Raw genomic sequence first — 18,392 nt, 5'->3', positions numbered from 1 at the left:
ATATGATAATTAATTGATAAATTATAATCGCTAGATATGCTAAAGATTATCTCCTCTCCAAGCTTGTTGTGGTCTGACATTTAAATACAATTATTATTAACAATTTATTTTGTTTAGTTATTAATAAAAAAATAATGAAAAACAACCAAACAAAATATAAAAATTAAACATAAAGAGACATTATATATATTATATATGATAAAAATAATAATAAAATAAATACTAAAACTCAAGTCAAAATTAAAAAATAATAAAAAAATATAAAGTCAATAATAAAGATATTGTGTCATTTTGATAAATAACAAAAAAAAATGTTTTTTCTTACCTGATGGCTTCATTTTAAAAACATAAATTGAAAAAAAGTTGTTTTTTGTATAAAATGCTATTCATTTTTTTTATTGTAATAATATATATATTTTTTGGATTACAAAAGAGACTAATCTAATAAATTTTATATACACTTGAGATTTCACGTTATGCACTGCACGAGGGCTAGGCCATGTTTTAGTCATGTTTTTGAGGTAAATGTTTTTAATTGGCATCCATTCAATTTTAAATTGACCATAAGTAACTAAGTGATGTATATAATGATACAATTTATGATGTATATTTGTAATATCGTAATAATATGTATAAGAAAGTCTGACTCACAAAAAAGTTTGAGCGTAAAAAAATCAATAAAATTATTCACCGGGCGGATAATTGTACGTAACATAACAGGATTCTTGCTCCTCTATCTGCTTCACTTGCATGAGATAGTGATAGAAGGAGTTGATGATAAGGAAAAAATATTGCAGGAAGACAAATAGCAACAGATCAAACAGGATTACGAGAACAAATACGGCCATGGGTTGCACAAAAAGCTGCACGACACACAACACGACTCCGACTCCGATCGATATGAGCACATAAAAGTTCGTCCAAACCGAAATTTTGATCACAAAAATGCTTTCCTGTGTAAATTTTGAAACAAAAGTAAATGAAGATGTTTTATTTTATTGTTTAAAAATGCAAATGTTACCATTAGAGCTCCAGCGACTGTACAACAGGAACATAACACACCCGGCAATCGCATACAAACTGTTTGTACCAGCAGTATTAACAACAGGGTGTATGCTGTGAGAGAGAAAAAAAAGTTCAAAAGAAGAACAAAAAAAAAATGTTAATTTAAATTCAATGTTAACACACAAAAGAGACACTTACAGGTATCGTCAGCTCGTTGTTTGCTGGCATTCCTAGCCGACATCAGCACCGTAATGTCCCGGATTATAACGAATGTCAAATGAAAAATAATTGATACGAATCCCACTAAAATGCATCCCGTTCTTAAATTTATACACAGACAACATTTCGGCAGATAAGGAAATCGCTCAAGAATATTCATGAGGTACACTTGTCTTCTATCTCCGTTTTAACGAGTTTTTAACACAGAATTCTAAATTTTTTCGCTCAAAACTTATTTCTTTTTAGTGAGACGACATTTCTCAACACTCGCCTGAACTTTCGTGACAAAAGTTGTGAATGGAAGGAATGAATTGTGAATTGCTGTGTTGGTGGTGGTAAAGTTGATACATAATACAGAATAGAACAAAGATAGGAAGGAGCGTGACTGTGTTGGAGTAAAATTTGATATTGATATACATAAAAGAGTCTGCAAGAGTGTGCGTAAATGTATATAATTGTTATGAGATCTACTGTGAAGCATATGATTTGTTCCATTGTATTGTTAAGGCAACCATTGTCCTTCAGGATTTATTACTTACCGGTTTTAAAAGGACAAAAAAAACAGTTTTTTTTTTATTTTTATTTGAAATATCATTTATTTTTGTGAATAATCCATTATTACTTTGTTTTATAATATTATAATAATAATTAATATTATTATAACATTGGGTGGTTTATGTATTTTTGAACATTTTTTTTATAAATTTATTTTATATCATTCAATGATAATATTTTTTTTTTAATTTTAGCAAAAAATTTTTTGGATATATATTTTTTAATATTTATTTTTAATTTTTTATATATGTTTCAATCATTTTTGTTTCCGCTTTTCATTTCATTACCAAGAACTTAATTATAAATAGCTCTAAATACTTGCTCCAATAAAAATGCTAATTAATTGTTATTTGTATGGAAGAAGAAAGTCGGTTGCTATTAAATTTTAATCATATTTAGGAGATTATATTTCAGGTAAATATTATAATTAGTTTAATTTAATTTAATTATGTATGTTGAGGAACGAATTTGGAGCAAATTTTATGAGCAAATCTTACATTATACATATTTAGTTTGTATTTTACTTAAAATCATTCTTGTTTTTTTTTCTTACTTTGTCGTCTTCAATCTATATGTTAAAATATATATAATATATAGTTTGTATATGATAATCTTTTAAAATTGATTTATTCTTATACAGACATAAACATGAATTTTTAATATTATTTTATTATAATTTGAATGAAATTATTAATTTTTTTGTCTTCTTTTGTCTTGTATGTTATTTATTATTATATATTATTTGTAATATATATGAATGAAGTAAAACTATGTAAGATATTATTTTATCAATATGATGATGATAAAAAGAGATTATTTATTTTTTAAATTTAAATGTTACGGATGATGATCAAATTTGTGGAATGAGATGCATTTTACGGGGTAAATTGTCATTTATAATAAATGTTAATATTATATAAACTTTTTGTAAGTATTATAATAATATACTTTTTAATATTATATTCAAACTTCTACCACTTTTTGATGTACTTTTGGAACCTTTTCTCTCTATTATGATTTTGTGCATGATTTTTTTCGATACAATATTATTATTATTATTAAACACAACTCTTAATATGTTGTTTAATTAAGTACAAGATTGGTTGAAATGATTGATTTCATGATTGAAACAACGTATTTTTTATAAAATATCTTTTGTGTGCTTTTTGAAATAGAAGATTCACTATCACATTTTGTTTTTCTATCGGTTTCCCAAATTAATTTCACATTTTATATTGGCTTTTTCATCATTTTTAATGTTATTTTTTTTTTTAATTTAAAATCAATCTTTTGTCACAACAAGTTTCACATATTCCTACGAATGAGAAATGCTATCTAAAACAAAAAGTTGGAAAGTGCACTGACGATAATAATAATAATAAACTTTGAACAAAATCAACTTTTGTCACTGTAAATCATAATAATAAGTGAGACAATGACGACGTATCCGGACGCCATCAGCAATGAATTTCATGAATGTCGATGCTTTTCTGAAGCATGGGCGTGGATCAGTTTCAGGAAATCTTGTCGGTCCACAATGAGAATAAAATGATTGAGAACGAGATCAATTTAACGCAAGCCGTCAAAGAGAACCGGTGTTTGCCCACGAACGTGTTGAGAGACTTTCGGATGGTAGGTCCAAAGTGCGGTACAGAAATGAACTTCTGCTTTCTTTGAATGCCATCATCATTTTCATCGTTGTTGTTGTTGTTGTTGTTTGAAGAAGTAGTTTGATCATCGCGTAAGAAGATTTGGTTGAAATAAAGGAAAATCATCGAGAAAAGTGACACAAATGACTGAACGGAAAGAATTTTGGAGGATTTTTGTGTAAGTTGATCGGTAAAATTGGTTTGTTTGCTGCAATCATTTCGTACGACCCCTTCAGCAATCAGAGTCTCGTTCTTTAAACCTCAGCTGGGGAACTTGAATTTGTAGTAGTGCGCGTAAATCAAGTCGTATGTCGGAAAACGACAGAATTGCAACTCGTCACGCTTCCACTGCTTGATTGACGTGTGATGTTCGAGTTCGCGCGAAGCAGTAAATGCATCAGACGTCTACAAAAAAAAAAAACAAAAATTTTTCATTAAAAATCCAAAAATATTACCTCAGCAAAGAAATTTTTTACCTTGTTCGCAAAAATGGTGACAACGAACTTGCCTGGTTGGAACGTCTCGATGACACGTGCAATCAAATCGCCGTAATTGGCGGAAGATATGTTGCTCTCGAAGCTAACATACGAAAACTCCGGCTCTGGAGTAATATGGATGGTCATGTAACAACCCTGAAAAGAGAGAAAATTCGTCAGAAACGAACCGAAAATGTTACTTTGACGCACAAAAGCTATGAAAAAAGCGATAAAACACACGCAGCTGTCTACCAAACAAACAAAAACTTACATTAGAATATCCTTTTCCACACTTAATTTAGACGCGTGTAACACAGAAAAGAGTTTTTTGTTAATTTCTTGCCATTATGAGGTGAGATGAAGTGAGAAACTTACATTTTTCAAGACGCCATTCATACTGTAACCACATGGATCAAAGAGAAAATCATCTACAACCATTCCTGGAATAATTTTATGGATACCAGCTCTCTGTAAGTACATGAAAAATTCATAAATTTCAATTTTTAATAAATAAAATGACAATTTTACCTCAGTAGCTTCATTAGCTGTGCTGCATTCATCCTTTGTAAAAATAGACATAATTTCGGGATCGAGTTCCGTCATGAGAATCTCGATAGTTTGATCGGGATCGGGAGGACTATTGTTGTTGGCCACTTGCTCAATCAAGTTGGAATTTTTCGGATGTGTGTTATCCATGACGAGTGACGAGTCTCCTCCCCCGCGGCATACTGTATACAAATACCAGCAATCCCCGTTTACGGACCCCAAGGAATACGCACGGCCATCCTCGAAATATTGGTCCAAAAATGCAACTTCCTCATCGAATGCACGATGCGGCGAACATTGCAACTCGGGTTTCTTGTAGTTTTTGCGCGAGTAAAATAAATCTTCGATTTCGGCATAACCGCCAATTTTAACGGCCAAATCAAGTAACGGCTGCAAACATTGAAGGGGTGTTGTTGTTCCGCATGTCTTCAAGATCCAGCGTCTCTTTGAGACGAACATGCTACTTTCGCTGCAAAGACAGATTTTTTTTTGTTTATTTCAATCAAATCTAAATATTTTTATAATTTTTTTTAAATTAAACAAAAAGCTAAATCATTGAAATATGAAGCGATTTCAATAACGCGCCATAAATTTTTAAAGTAATTAATGTCATATTTCAAGAAAAAAAATATTTCCAGAAACTCGTTGTGCCTGCTTTCAACAAAAACTGCTATTTTTTGCCCTCTTAGCGATTTAAATCGACTCAATTCAATCAAAATCGCATAAAACGTAAGTAACAAAGACCTTTACTAAGCATTTTTTTTCGTTACTGATTAATTTCTCACTATAAAATTCATTCATTACCGGTTGATAAGCTACATTCGACACAGTTTCAAGGCAAGGATACAGTCATCGAACCATTTTTCATCGATACAATCGCAACTGACCTATTTCCGAAGATTCCAGTTTGTGTCCAAAGATCAAGTTTAATCTGGATTTATTGCTATGCAATGTAAAAATAGTCATTCGAGACAAAAATTGTAAAATTAATTGTGGAAAAAGAAGCGTTATCAGTTACAGAGCACTTCACTGATTATCAATTTTGCCGTTTTAGATGTAAATGAAGCAGATAAGGATGTTGATAGGCACAAGGCAGGCTGACAGCGAAAGTTTCTAGAGCATTAACCTTTGAACGGAGAGTACTTACCTCAGAACGTAGGCATCAATGTTGTCATTCCGGGTGAAACTAATGATCTCACAACGTACCGACTTCAAAAGTGCATCCCATAAGGGTCTGAAAAAATAGGTTTTTGTGAGTTTTCTTGCACTTCATGATGAAATAATTAAATGAATCAGTGAATAAACACACGATAAGACGTTAGAACCGCGTTCACACTGCGCGACATGCGATACGAAGACGAAAAGTTTACTTGAAGCGAAACACAAACGAACGACGATTAATTGTTATATAATAATATTGCGAAAAATAAATAAAGAACTTTAAATGAGAAAAAGCCGGTAAGAGTGGCAGCGCGTTCCGTCTGTTATTTACGCGATTTATTATTATTTTGATGCTCATGTCATCGCTTTGCCTTTCCGTACACACAAAAAATAATATTGGGCACTCTGTTTTTTTTTTTCGTAGTTGTTGTTGTTGTTTTTAGTGTGTTCTCGAACAATACGCACGACGACGACGACGGCGAAGTGAAACTAATCGATAATGAAAATATTTATCTTTTGATTTGCGGTGCAAATCCCGTAGAAATGCGCGGAAATGTCGCGTCTCGCGTTTGCAATTGCATCAAAAGTTCTTTTTGGCTCTGACAAGGGAAAATCGAGAGCGTTCCTTTAATTTCACTTTTCACAAGAACAGACACGTTTTGTGCCCGTGTTATACAACACACATACACGCGTGCATGATTGTGTGTGTGTGTTACGACGACGACGACGACGAGTCAGACACTAACCTTGGAATTTTTCTCAAATCCGCATTTTTATTTTTTGGATTTGGAGCGAACCAAATCTCCAAGAGTTTCTCAACACCCTCGAAAAAGTGGTCATTACCACCTATATTTTCACTTTCCGCCATGACTTGGTGATATCAAGACAAATTGTTGGATTTTTTTACTGTATTTTTCCTCAAAAAATTTTTCTGTGTAATATTGAATTTTATTTAATATATATTATACCGTCCGCGAGAGAGGAGCGCCTTTTGCTTCTTATCGATAAAAAACTTTTAGCGAAACTGAGGATTTTTCAACTGTACATTGCCAGATACCCTTCTGCACATTGCCCATCTCGCTCGGATGTCCTGCTGTCTCCCTTGCTCGTACACCCATACAATCACATGGGGCACATGCGCAATGGAGCAACAACAGATGATCTGATTTTGTTCATTTTGAAATGTTTTGTCGTTGATTTTTTTATTCTCTTTCTTTGAGAACTTCTGGAAACTATGAGATTTTAAGATAAATTCATTAATTTCCATTAAAATTTTAAAAAATTATCTATTGTTTTTTAAATGATTTTTTATGAATTTTATACGAAAAATTAACTGACAAAATTGTGTTTTATTAATTTTTTTCAAATTTTATATACATATTTTGAAAGATTTGATAGAACAAAATTTTTTAAAATTATTTTGTAAATAAATAAAATTTTTAACAAGATTATTATCATTTATTTTAAATATTTAAATCGATAAAATTATAATTTTTTGTATGTTATAAAATTATCAACTTTAATAAATAAGATCATAATTTTTTTAAATATTATTTTATATAGTTTTATATCAATGTTTTTTATGTATCAATGTTGAAAAACTATAATCTAAAATGTTTTCTATTTTTTTTTAAATTATATTATTTAAGAAAATTATCAAAACTTATGTTAAAATAGTCAAAATTTTCTCACTAGTATTAAATTTTTTAATGAAAAGTGATCAAAAATTTGTTAGATTTTTGTTAACGATCATACATATTCAATTTTAATATGAAAATCATTATAAATCAAAATTTAATCCTAAATTTGTAACTTTCGTTCTGGATGTTTGAATGAATTTTGTGATGGCTTAAATTAATAATTAGGATCAAAATGAAACATTTATTAATTTTTAATTGTCTTTATTTAGCAAAAATAATTTATTTTTGTGTTAAAAATTGAGAAACTTACAAAATTTTCGCAAAAATGTACTAAAAAATAATGAAAACATCTCACATTGCGTTATTGCATCTCATTTTATTATACTTTATAAATACTTTTTCATTAAAATATACACAATTTTCATTTATTAATAGATTCTTAAATAAGTCACAGCTGGTCACATTTATTAGATTAGAATGAAAGAATTGTTTATTTTGAGTTAATGACGTTTTTTGTTGTTCAATTTTACTGCATATTTAAACTTAATAATAAATATATATTTTATTTTAGATGAGATAAACGAATGACCAGTAAAATATGTTAAATACTAAAAAGGCAACTGGAAATACCAAACGTGATCGCTTATCAATCCAAATTGAAATCTCTTGAGGAGTCTAAAAAAAGGTAAAATAAACTTTTTAACAAAACTTCGATTTTTTATTAAATTTTTTACCATTGTGGTCCATCCGGATGCTGGTTTCTTACTTGGCTCTGCGCCATTGAGACTCATTTGACTTCCGTGATGTTGTTGTTCGATGTTAATTCTGGTTTGTTCGTTGCTTCTACCTTCGTTCTCAACCATTATCATTGGGACGGTTTTGTTGATGCTTGTGAAGCTCTAAAAAAAATATTTTTGTGAAAATAAAGAAAAATTTTTTAGAAAATTCTTACATTGCCATGAACTGTCAAATAGTTATCATATCCTTGATGACCGCCATTTCCTTGTTCATTGAGACTGGAACACGATCTGGATTTTGATAAGCCGCCTTGACCTCCTCCCATTTCTTTTCGGGCTAAACGGGGACTGAAAAAACATTTTTTGTTGATTATTTTAAATGAAGATTTAAAATAATTGAAAAATCTTACGTTAAAGTCGACTTCATGATATATTTCGAGTTAACTTTTTTCAATTCTACGTTCTTTCGGCGACGCCAAATGATGTTAACGAACGCAAATTCCACTAAACTAGCAAAAATGAAGCCCGTGCAGCCCAAAAACCAAATTTCTGATGCTTTGATGTAACTGACTTTTGGCAATGTTTTTCCCTGAGACGATGCCAAGGTAATGAATGTCAACATAGTGCTTGTTCCTGCAAGAAAAATTAAAGAAATTTCAAGATAAGAGAGTAAAAAGTAATGAAATTCTTACCCAAAGTGATTCTGGGAGCTGTTTGATCGGCTTGTAACTACAAAAATTTTATTAAATTACAAAATTTTGACACAAAACAATTAATTTCTTACCCAAAAAGTGCACCAACTAATGGCAACAATCATCATAGAAGGAATAAAATCTGAAAATAAGCAATTTTTAATAAGAATTTCCTTTGAAAATACAAAAAGTACTCACAATCCATCAAATAAAAGCCCATTTCACGTGCCAAATGCACCGTGAAGCTCAACGAACTGTAATTTCCCGTAAAAGCTCCATGTCTCAAGTCATTAAAGTCTGCCTTGATGATTGTCTCGTTTGTGTAAAGTCGCATTAAGCCATATTCCGTCAAATGTACCTCGGGCGCCAAGTTTACTGGACTCATTGGTTCCCAATGCAACATAATTTCCGACGCATTATACATCCCTGAAACAATTTTCATTTAAAATTATCAATTAAAAAGTGTTTTTAACGGGAAACTTACAACTTTCGAAGATTGTATGGCAATATTGCTCATCAAATGGAAACCTGTGACACGAAAATTAGTTAGAAAATTCATCAAAAACTCGTAAAAAACGTTTACTTTCGAAGATCCATCCAACAAAACAGTGTCGCACTAATTCTTCTACTGATGATAACAGTTCCATCGGGACTGATTGATGTTAAAACGTCTTTGTCTGCTGTTCCAAGCAGTTGTGAGTTCCTAAAAAAAAAATTAAAAATTATTTTTTTCATATTTTTAGCAATTTCCAATGGATTTACTTCTCATTCGCCAGAAACAAGTGCGGGATCCACAATTTCGAGGACAAAGATTGCTCTCCCATGATTGTTTGTTTAGACGGCGCTATTTTCTTGAATGCCAATCTAGCATCCACGTATCTCAATTGTAACAAAATATGAATTTTAAATTGCTGGAAAAGGTTTTAAATGAAAATTCGATTTCTTAAACAGCAAAATGAAAATTACCAAATCATGCGCTTCCAAATTCTGCATGAAATAGAGGTAATTTCGAACAAAAACCTCGACAGGCGCCTTTTTGCCGTGGTTCGTAATGAGTTTCGGCCTTTCTAGTCTGTCATAGCGACACGTGTGGGTAAGTCTTTCGATCAATTGTGTTTGACTTAAGCTATCGGCATTACTGAGGGACGGGCAATCCACGAGAGTGCTGTTGAAATTCAAGCAAGTATTAATTATTCGACCTTATTTTAAGGAAATTGACCTTTTGAAAGTAACAAAACCGCAAAATTTGAATAATTATTAAAAGTACAATAGAAACATTGTCTTTTGCCTAAAAACACCTGACAAATGTTATTGTCGAAAAATTATTCAAAATTAAAACATGCATAAAATTAGACTTCCTAAAGCCTTAAATTAAAGTTTTTGATAAGCGAACGAAAATTACAAGTAACCATTCACACACATTGAGCACATTAATTATTAATGATCATAAAAAACCGCAATAAAATAAATGACTCAGAGTAATTTTCTTTAAAAATAATAACATTTAAATCGGAATCTGAGAAAATCCTGAAGAAAAAATTCCAAGATTGTCTCATGTGTCGCTCGTCTCGATTTGATGATTGCTTAACTTTGTAAGAGCAAACACGGAAAAGGTCTCATCGTGTGACTTGACTTGTAATCTGGATCGACAAATACATTTCGTGCTTAAGTATGCGCGATAAGACAGTTAAGTCATGACTAATCTTGCACACGTTTTATTAGTCTTTTAATTCTTTAATTTTTTTTTTAGCTTTTACGGAAACAACAATTTTCTTACGCTTCATCCACAAAGGTATTAATAATTGGCTTTTCTGGAGGTGACTGCGTAACGGGAAGTAATTCCGTTTGATTAGTTTTCAACTTTTTTTGTTCTTCTTCGTCGGTGGTGTTGTTGGAATGTTCGTGTTTCGTGACTTCATCCAAGTCGGAGGCTTCAGTGCTGATTTTTACAGTGCTACTTTGGATTATTTGCAGAATTTCCTCCGTTGTGTGAGGTAATTCGGATGTGGATGTGTTCAGATTTGCAGGAGTCGATGGCTCAACCACTGCTGTCGTATTAAGGATTGAGCTGCAATTCACGCGGGATGACACGAAAATTGTGTAGAGTAAGATATATATGAATTTTTTGTATTTTTGATTCATTTTTTGTCTGTTTTTTAAGGCACACAGGGAATTTTTGATATTTTTTTTGAACTAACTATCACAACGTTCAGAACACATGGCATTGGCAAGTGATCTAGAGCAACTAGTTGTCTTTTCGTATCATACTTTTTGATAAAATATGTATATTGAGTGTTTTATCCAATCATCGTTAAGATATATAACGACACGTTTTGCAGTTGCACTTGTAGATTTTTTTTTTAATTATTATTATCGTTCAATGTATATAAAAATGCTATTATTATTACTATTTTTATGTGCAATTATATTTCAACCACAAAAAATCTCAAAAAAAAATTTTTTTTCAGTAATTTCATTAACACTTTCATTTATTAACTTCTAGAAATTTTCTCTTTTTTGAATTTTTTATCAAAGTAATTATTATTCTCCTTTTTTCCTTATATTATATTACGGCAAGATCACGAGGCGTACTGGCTAATTTTGGACTGTTATTCACCTTATAAGCGTCTAATTAAATGCAACTCTATTTGATTTCAGTTTATCTACAACAACAACAACGGCCGCGCGCTAGCGAGGTACGATCGTGTATAAAATATTGCTATATTTTTTATTTCGTCGTCGTCTCTCTCGCAAATATGTGTGTTTAGTTTACAATGTTTAACTAACGACTGAAAGTCTTAACAAAAAGGTTTAACAACAATAATAGAGTAGCTTTTGTTTTTGATATTTTTTATACACTTTTTTTTTCGTTTTGAGATAAAATTTCTGTATAACATTGCGAACTACTACAAGAATCGTTCTATCAATATTATTGTAGACGCGACGTGTTTTCGATTCAGATATCGGCACACGATAACGAACGGTAAGTTTTCTCGACTTTTATTTGTAAGTATAGCACTTAATCTTGTAAATATGTATAAACTATATATTTAAGAGAAACATACATGTTTTGTAATAATAATAATTGATACATTATAGATTTGTAATTGTTAATATTTTCAAGTTCAATATAATGAACTATTTTTTTTATTTATTTATGTAATAATGCAATTAAAATATGTATATTGAATAATATTTTTTTTATTTTTTATACATAAAAATGTATAACATGCGAAAAGAATTTGTACACATAATAAAAAAGTTAAATTAATTATTACTGACATTTAAACTTATTCAATAAATTTAATTAAAATAACATTTATTGTTTATTTCTGATTTTATTAAATACATATTTTATGTTTATTATGTTTAGTAATTATTATTTATTATAAGTTATATTAAAAAATATTTTACAAAAATAATATTTATTTATTTCCGATATTTTTTTTAACTTTAATTTATTATAATTACATTTTAAATATTTTTTAAAAAATAAAAAAAAAAAAATAATTTCCGTTTAAAATATATGTTTATTATTATCAATAATATGTTGCAATAAAATTAATTTAATGATAAAAATCTAATGTGTTGATTATTCGGTAAATTACAACATATATATTTATTTTTATCAAACAATCATTTCGTTATTAATCAATTAAATTACACTTAAGTATTAATTAAAAGGCGGTTTTAATTTACAATAAATTAAAATTTTCAAATAATATTTTCAATAACCGCTTATATACACAATAAATAAAGTAAAAAACCACAATGTCGCGTTTGAAAAAAGATAAAAAAAAATCTTGGTCTGCATTTTCAATTGTTTCCTTTTCTTTTGTTTAACCGTGTGTCGTCTTCGTTTATTTAGTGAATAAAAAAAATACTTTGCATCTCGCGCTTCTGTTTGCTCATGATACTCACATGATTTAATCTTTTGTCAATATAATAAAACTTAAACTTTCAATGGAAAAAAATATTATTATAACGAAATCTACGTAAATTTTTTATCTTTCGAATATGAGTCAAGAATTTTCTTGCTCATGCTTTTACGGAAAACCGTTTAATTTGTTCAAGTTGCACACAGTAATTAAATAAAGTTATTTGTTTAGTGACAACACGTTTGTTAGCATTATATATCATAAGCACTGGCGAGAGATATGGACCGTTTAATGATTTCGTTGTAATTTTAAGCTTGATAAAAATAGAATTGTGTGGAGACGGATGGTATTTGGTGACAACTTTGTATTGAAAAATTGCATTTTAACACTTAATTAATGCGAGTAATGTTTCAATTTACAAGTTTTTCAAGCAACTTGGGAATATTTGAAATTTCTCATCTAAACTTGGACGACATTTTTAACGTTTTTCAATTAAAAAATGGAAAACTCAAGGTCAAAAGTCACGTTTTTCGAATTATTACTTTCACTCTCAGTGCATACGACGAACAAGTCTGTTTTCAAGTTCATTTATTTATGTATAAATTTATCATTAAAAATTGCAACGAAGATAAATTAGTCGGATTCCTCTTCCATCTTTATCTCCGAGAGATGCGGTTGTGTGCAATTCAGCGTGTAGTTGAGAATTTGAATGTCCTTCAGGTACTGCGTCATTCGGTTGAAGTGTCGTTCGGTGTAGGGAAGCGTTTCTTCGATCACATTTCGCAAGCCTTTGACATTGAGTTTCTTCGTTAGCACGTCTGATAACAAAATATTGATGACAAGTTGTGCTGCCACGGTATTTCTTCCGTTTGTGTTCCAATTTATCGCATGTCGTAACAAACTTTCCTTATTTCCCTCATTTAAGCTGCCAATTGTGTCTTCCAAGCCTTCTTCCCTTGTCTTGATAATTGTATTGATTATTTTGAGTGTCGTTGCGGGACGATCGAGTTTCAATGCCAATTTTAATGCTTTCAACATTTTCTTTTGATGAATCAAATTTGAAAGTTGTTGATCTTCCAATGCTGTTTCCTGTAATTTTGTGATTTTTTCGATGCGTTTCTCTTCGGAGACGTCTTTCCACAGAATCAGCATCGAATCGGCGCCTCCAGTGTAGAAACATGTTTCATCAGATGCCACAGCAACCGCCCAAATGCGACTCTGATGCCTGTCGAGAGTTTGAACGCATTCGGAATTCTTGATATTCCAACATTTTATGAGACCATCTGCGCCTGTCGACAAGATTTGCATTCCGTCAGTCACAAATAACGCCTTTAGCACGGAACTTTCGTGTCCTTCGAAGGATTTTAAGCAAGTTGTGTCGGAAAGAGACCATAAACGTATCGTACAATCAGCAGATGTGGTAAGAAGAATTTGATCCACAGGCGAGAATTGAACGGTCCAAATGCCACGTCGATGCCCCCGGAAGACATGAACGAGCTCCAACGTTCGAGCATCCCATAATTTTGCGGTTTTATCTTGCGATCCAGTAGCGATAAATTTGTCGTTTGGCGAGACTTTTATCGAATTGATGTCTTTTTCGTGTGCCAATTGGGAATTGATGCAATTTAACATGCATTCGCTCGAATCGGCGGCACGTTCTTTCACCATTTTCCATACTTTGATGCATTTATCTTGACTGGCAGATGCGAAAAAGTCCAGTGATCTACTGATATCGACGGCGGCAACAGCTGCTGTGTGACGCGTGCCACTAGCAACGCACGTAAATTCGAAATTTTCGGCGTCAATGTGCCAAACACGAACTGAACAGTCTTTTCCTGATGACACGAGCCACGATTTGTATCCGCACAGCCCGAGAACGATATCTGTGTGACCTTTTAATAATTTGCAGTTCATCGTTTCGCGATCGAATGCCTTGATATCCGGGCTGTTACTTGCCATTACGATAAATTTGTCTTTTGGTCCCACAAGTACCAAATCGATAATTTCATCGCTGAACCCAACGAGCTGTTTGACACACTTGAAAGACGAAATTTTGTGGATCACGATGTTATGATCGACACTCACAACGGCAATTTGTTTGGATGATTCGTTATAAACCACGTCAGTAATTGACAATCCGCCTTTTTGTTCTGCTGACTTCAGGAGAGGATTTTCTTGTTTATACACGAGTTTCGAATTGTTCATGTCCCAAACCTTCAAATCGCCTTCTTCTCCGCCAATTAATGCGAAAATATCGGTTTTGCCGACTTTAATTCCGCCAGGTAACTTCATCGATGGTGCCAAGATATGAACTGTTTCGATACTTTCGTACACGGGAATCGTACGAATGTGCTTGATTTCGTCAAAATTCCATAAAATAACGACTTTATCACGTCCTGTTGATACCATGAACTCGCCACAGAACGAAAAATCTGTCACTGTGGAGAAATGTGACTTGAATTGTTTCTCCAATTGGCCAGTTTTCAAGTTAAATGCGTTAATGACGTGATCATCTCCGGCAGCAACGAGCCATTCTACTTCGCCATCGCTTGATTTCACAAATTTCATTGCTGAAATGACACCTTGACAGCCTTTTAATGTCGCCGCACATACTTGCAAGTCGAAATTCCACAAACGAATGATGCCGTCAATGCCGCCACTCGCAACTAATGTTTGATCTTCGTTGAATTCAATCTGCGATATCGGTCCATTATGCAAAGATTTCCACATTTTCTTCAGTTTTACTTCGCCTTCGACCTGCCACAACTTCAGCAAAGCACTTTTATGAGCTGAAACAATGAAATCGTTTGCCGGACTGAGGGCAAAAGTGTAAATTTGATCTTCCAAGTCCTCATCTTCTACATTTTGACCGATGCTGGATGTGATGGAGACAGTTTCGATATCGACAATGTTGATTTTTGTGACGTTCTGACAATAAATCTTGCTGGCATCTTTGGACCAAGCAACTTTTCCGCCCGTGTAAAAGGCACCAAACTCTTTGTCAACTTCAAAACTGTAAAAAAATTGATATTTAATAATTTTATTTATGGATTTTGTATGAATTTATACTCACACTTCCTTTAATTTTGAATTCGCAATCATTTTTCTCGTATTTTTCGATGAATTTTAGGATAATTTAATATTTTCCATGAAAATTTCAACTTCGCACGTGCAATTCGTTTGTTTTGCAGGGCTCCCAACTCGAATACGCCGTCAAAACGTAAATAAACAACGCTTGCAGCTCTCATTCGAAGTGTCAAAACCAGATGGGCGAGTAAAATTTTCATCGATAACATTGGAATTGGAGTATTTTCCCAATTTTTCGGGTAAAAATGTTCTGTATTCAAAAATTCTTGCAAGTTACGGCGAAAAGGTGAGTCATTTTTACCATTTTTCATTCAAATCTTTAATTTTCTTTAATATTTTCTTGAATTTTCAGCCAAATTATCATACCACGATGCATGTCTCAGTACCCGTCAACCTTTCAAAAGCCCGTTTTCAAGCACGAAAAACAAAAAGAAGCTGAGGAAACCGGAGAACTTGCCAGATTATCTCATCTTCCGGTCCGAGCAGCTGTCAACGATGCCACAAACTCTGTTTTCCACAACGAATACGTGCGACAATTTACGAATTATGTCATGGAAGACGGCAGAAAGGCGCTCGCTCGTAAACTCATTGAAGAAGGTTTCGAAAATATCAAGCGAATCCAGTTGGAACGTTACCATTTAGCAAGCGAGGAAGAAAAGAAGAATATCGAGACAGAACCGTTGAAGATTTTCCTCAAGGCGATCGAGAATGCGAGACCATTGCTGACTTTGACGGCAATCAAACGCGGCGGCTCGACATACCAAGTGCCTATTCCAATTACTGAGAAAAAATCGATTTTCATGTCGATGAAATGGATTCTCGAGGCATCGAACGAAAAGGAGAGAAAAGTACTTTTTCCCGATAAATTTGCGTGGGAAGTGCTCGATGCTGCCAACAACCAAGGACGTGTTATCAAGAAAAAATTGGATTTGCACAAGCAATGTGAAGCGAATCGGGCATACGCTCACTACAGATGGGGCTAAAAATGCTTCGTTCAGCGTGAAAATGCAACTTTTTAGTAAATAAATATCAAATTAAACTACAAATGCGATTTTTTTAATGACTTCCGAAAAGCATTTCGAAATCATCACGTCTCAAAATGCCACCTAAATCGATTAGTTTGTACTTTGTGTCGTCGTTATACGTTGCGACGGTCCTAAAATATTGATATTTGAACTTCTGAGTCTCGGAAAATGTCTTGACATCCTCTATTTTGACTACTTTATCCTCCCGCTTGCCACTAAATGTCAAATAGGCCAACTTCATGTGCTCCCTTTTCTCATCGACATACACAAATCCAACCAATCTTCGGATCATGAAGCTACAAAGAGTCAATGTGACACTAAATGACACAGCTAAAATGAAAAAATCATTTAAAATTCAGTTTTTAAGGTCATAAAAATCGTTCTTACTCAAGTTCAGGGTCAATAAAAATATATTTTCCGGGAGGTACTGATAGTATTCGAGAGCATAAGTCGCAGGACAAGCAATACAAGTCACAAGATATTGAAATTTCCGTAAACTAGCGAGTCGGCTGGCTGCTACGATGTACGGGAATTTGTAAATTGGAGTCCATACGAGGTCAGAAGTACTTTTTGTTGGCTGTTTTGATGATGATAGACGATGACTGCTCACTGAAGCGAAATTTTTATGCAGTACGGAGCTATTGAAGGCATAATTTCTGATCGGGGCACGACAAATTAGCCTTTGAAGCAGGTAAGAATTCATTTTTATTTTATAAAAAGCACTTCAATGTTTACTTTTTTGCTGCACCGGCCGGCATTCGGTGTCAATGTAGCTCCCAGTGCAGGGATGTTCAACCCGATGTCGATGTTTGAATCGGCGTGCGGCGATTTTTTCCACAAAACCGCCAGGAGGGGAAATTTTTCCGCAAAACCGCCAAAAATGTTGGAGTGGCCTAGAAATTGAATCAAATTTAGTTGGATTTTTTTTAAATAAAATTTAATTGAAAAAAAATTAGGCAATGTAGCAATGTAGCTGCAGAAATGACATTGAAGGGTCTGAAAATAAAATAGAATAAATTAACTGCATTTAGGTCGCTCCAAAAGAAAATCAAAAAAAAAAGTCCAAAATTTTCGAAAATAAAATAAATATTATTTTTGATGTTTTTTTTAAAGAAAAATATTTTTAAAAAAAGAAAATTCATGTTAAAATATGATTTTCAAATAATTATTAAAAATTGAATTTTCAGGCAAAATGATAATTTCCTCCAACACTTTTATTTTATTTTTTCCAATTAAAAAACCTTGGGCATCTTGTTCCAAAAAAAAATTTTTTGTAGGTAATTTAAGCCCTTTACTTTCTACCTTTGGCGTTTTTGAACTTTTTCTCGCAGGTATCGCACGGAAAACGGGCTTTTTCGTGCTCTTCGAGGATATGCGCTTTCAAACGGCTAGGATAATCTGCAATGTAGCTGCAGAAATGGCAATGAATGGTCTGAAAATAAAATAGAATAAATTAACTGCATTTAGTTCGCTCCAAAAGAAAATTAAAAATAAAGTCAAAAATTTTCATAATTTTTTTCTCCAATTTTTTAAATTTGTCTTTTCACTCAACGAATACGATAGAGCTCGTTTCTGTAAGGTTATTGTTTTTTAAATTTACAAATAAAAGGGACAAAAAATTCTCCCAAACGCTGATTTTTTTTTTGTTTAGTCAAATATCGACCCAATATGATCAGATATCATCTTTAGTATGAATATTTATTCAATTTTAGGCTTGAAATT

General features: G+C 32.4%; 4 protein-coding genes and 1 long non-coding RNA gene across 6 annotated transcripts; 1 reads left to right on the top strand and 4 right to left on the bottom strand.

The window, feature by feature from the left end:
* Positions 1-395: 395 nt before the first annotated feature.
* Positions 396-1,538, bottom strand: LOC134831528 (uncharacterized). The gene is made up of 3 exons (XR_010162002.1): positions 1,204-1,538; positions 1,022-1,116; positions 396-953 (listed from the first exon to the last, which is right to left on the bottom strand). It is a non-coding gene; the product is annotated as an uncharacterized LOC134831528 (long non-coding RNA).
* Positions 1,539-2,487: 949 nt separating this feature from the next.
* On the bottom strand, positions 2,488-6,620 carry LOC134831099 (S-adenosylmethionine decarboxylase proenzyme). 2 transcript variants are annotated; one of them, XM_063844745.1, is made up of 7 exons: positions 6,358-6,620; positions 5,598-5,684; positions 4,433-4,919; positions 4,280-4,372; positions 4,176-4,196; positions 3,905-4,060; positions 2,488-3,833 (listed from the first exon to the last, which is right to left on the bottom strand). In XM_063844745.1, exons 1-7 carry the CDS (start codon positions 6,477-6,479, stop codon positions 3,690-3,692), a joined length of 1,110 nt encoding a protein of 369 aa, XP_063700815.1. In that variant the 5' UTR covers positions 6,480-6,620; the 3' UTR covers positions 2,488-3,689. The 2 variants fall into 2 exon arrangements, with proteins under 2 accessions (XP_063700815.1, XP_063700816.1); XM_063844746.1 differs by lacking the exon at positions 4,176-4,196 and having other exon boundaries at positions 2,490-3,833.
* Positions 6,621-7,607: 987 nt separating this feature from the next.
* On the bottom strand, positions 7,608-11,012 carry LOC134832097 (pH-sensitive chloride channel 2-like). The gene is made up of 12 exons (XM_063845996.1): positions 10,458-11,012; positions 9,647-9,845; positions 9,443-9,591; positions 9,264-9,383; positions 9,165-9,208; positions 8,879-9,106; positions 8,773-8,822; positions 8,681-8,717; positions 8,399-8,621; positions 8,204-8,336; positions 7,986-8,150; positions 7,608-7,926 (listed from the first exon to the last, which is right to left on the bottom strand). Exons 1-12 carry the CDS (start codon positions 10,820-10,822, stop codon positions 7,819-7,821), a joined length of 1,821 nt encoding a protein of 606 aa, XP_063702066.1. The 5' UTR covers positions 10,823-11,012; the 3' UTR covers positions 7,608-7,818.
* A 1,202-nt stretch (positions 11,013-12,214) lies between these two features.
* On the bottom strand, positions 12,215-15,752 carry LOC134832096 (transducin beta-like protein 3). The gene is made up of 2 exons (XM_063845994.1): positions 15,632-15,752; positions 12,215-15,571 (listed from the first exon to the last, which is right to left on the bottom strand). Exons 1-2 carry the CDS (start codon positions 15,658-15,660, stop codon positions 13,192-13,194), a joined length of 2,409 nt encoding a protein of 802 aa, XP_063702064.1. The 5' UTR covers positions 15,661-15,752; the 3' UTR covers positions 12,215-13,191.
* A 27-nt stretch (positions 15,753-15,779) lies between these two features.
* Positions 15,780-16,685, top strand: LOC134832098 (small ribosomal subunit protein uS7m). The gene is made up of 2 exons (XM_063845997.1): positions 15,780-15,931; positions 15,998-16,685. Exons 1-2 carry the CDS (start codon positions 15,891-15,893, stop codon positions 16,626-16,628), a joined length of 672 nt encoding a protein of 223 aa, XP_063702067.1. The 5' UTR covers positions 15,780-15,890; the 3' UTR covers positions 16,629-16,685.
* The last annotated feature ends 1,707 nt before the right edge of the window (positions 16,686-18,392 follow it).

Source organism: Culicoides brevitarsis, chromosome 2, assembly GCF_036172545.1.
Source record: "Culicoides brevitarsis isolate CSIRO-B50_1 chromosome 2, AGI_CSIRO_Cbre_v1, whole genome shotgun sequence".
NCBI lineage: Eukaryota > Metazoa > Arthropoda > Insecta > Diptera > Ceratopogonidae > Culicoides > Culicoides brevitarsis.
This window is presented reverse-complemented; position numbering and strand designations above follow the sequence as displayed.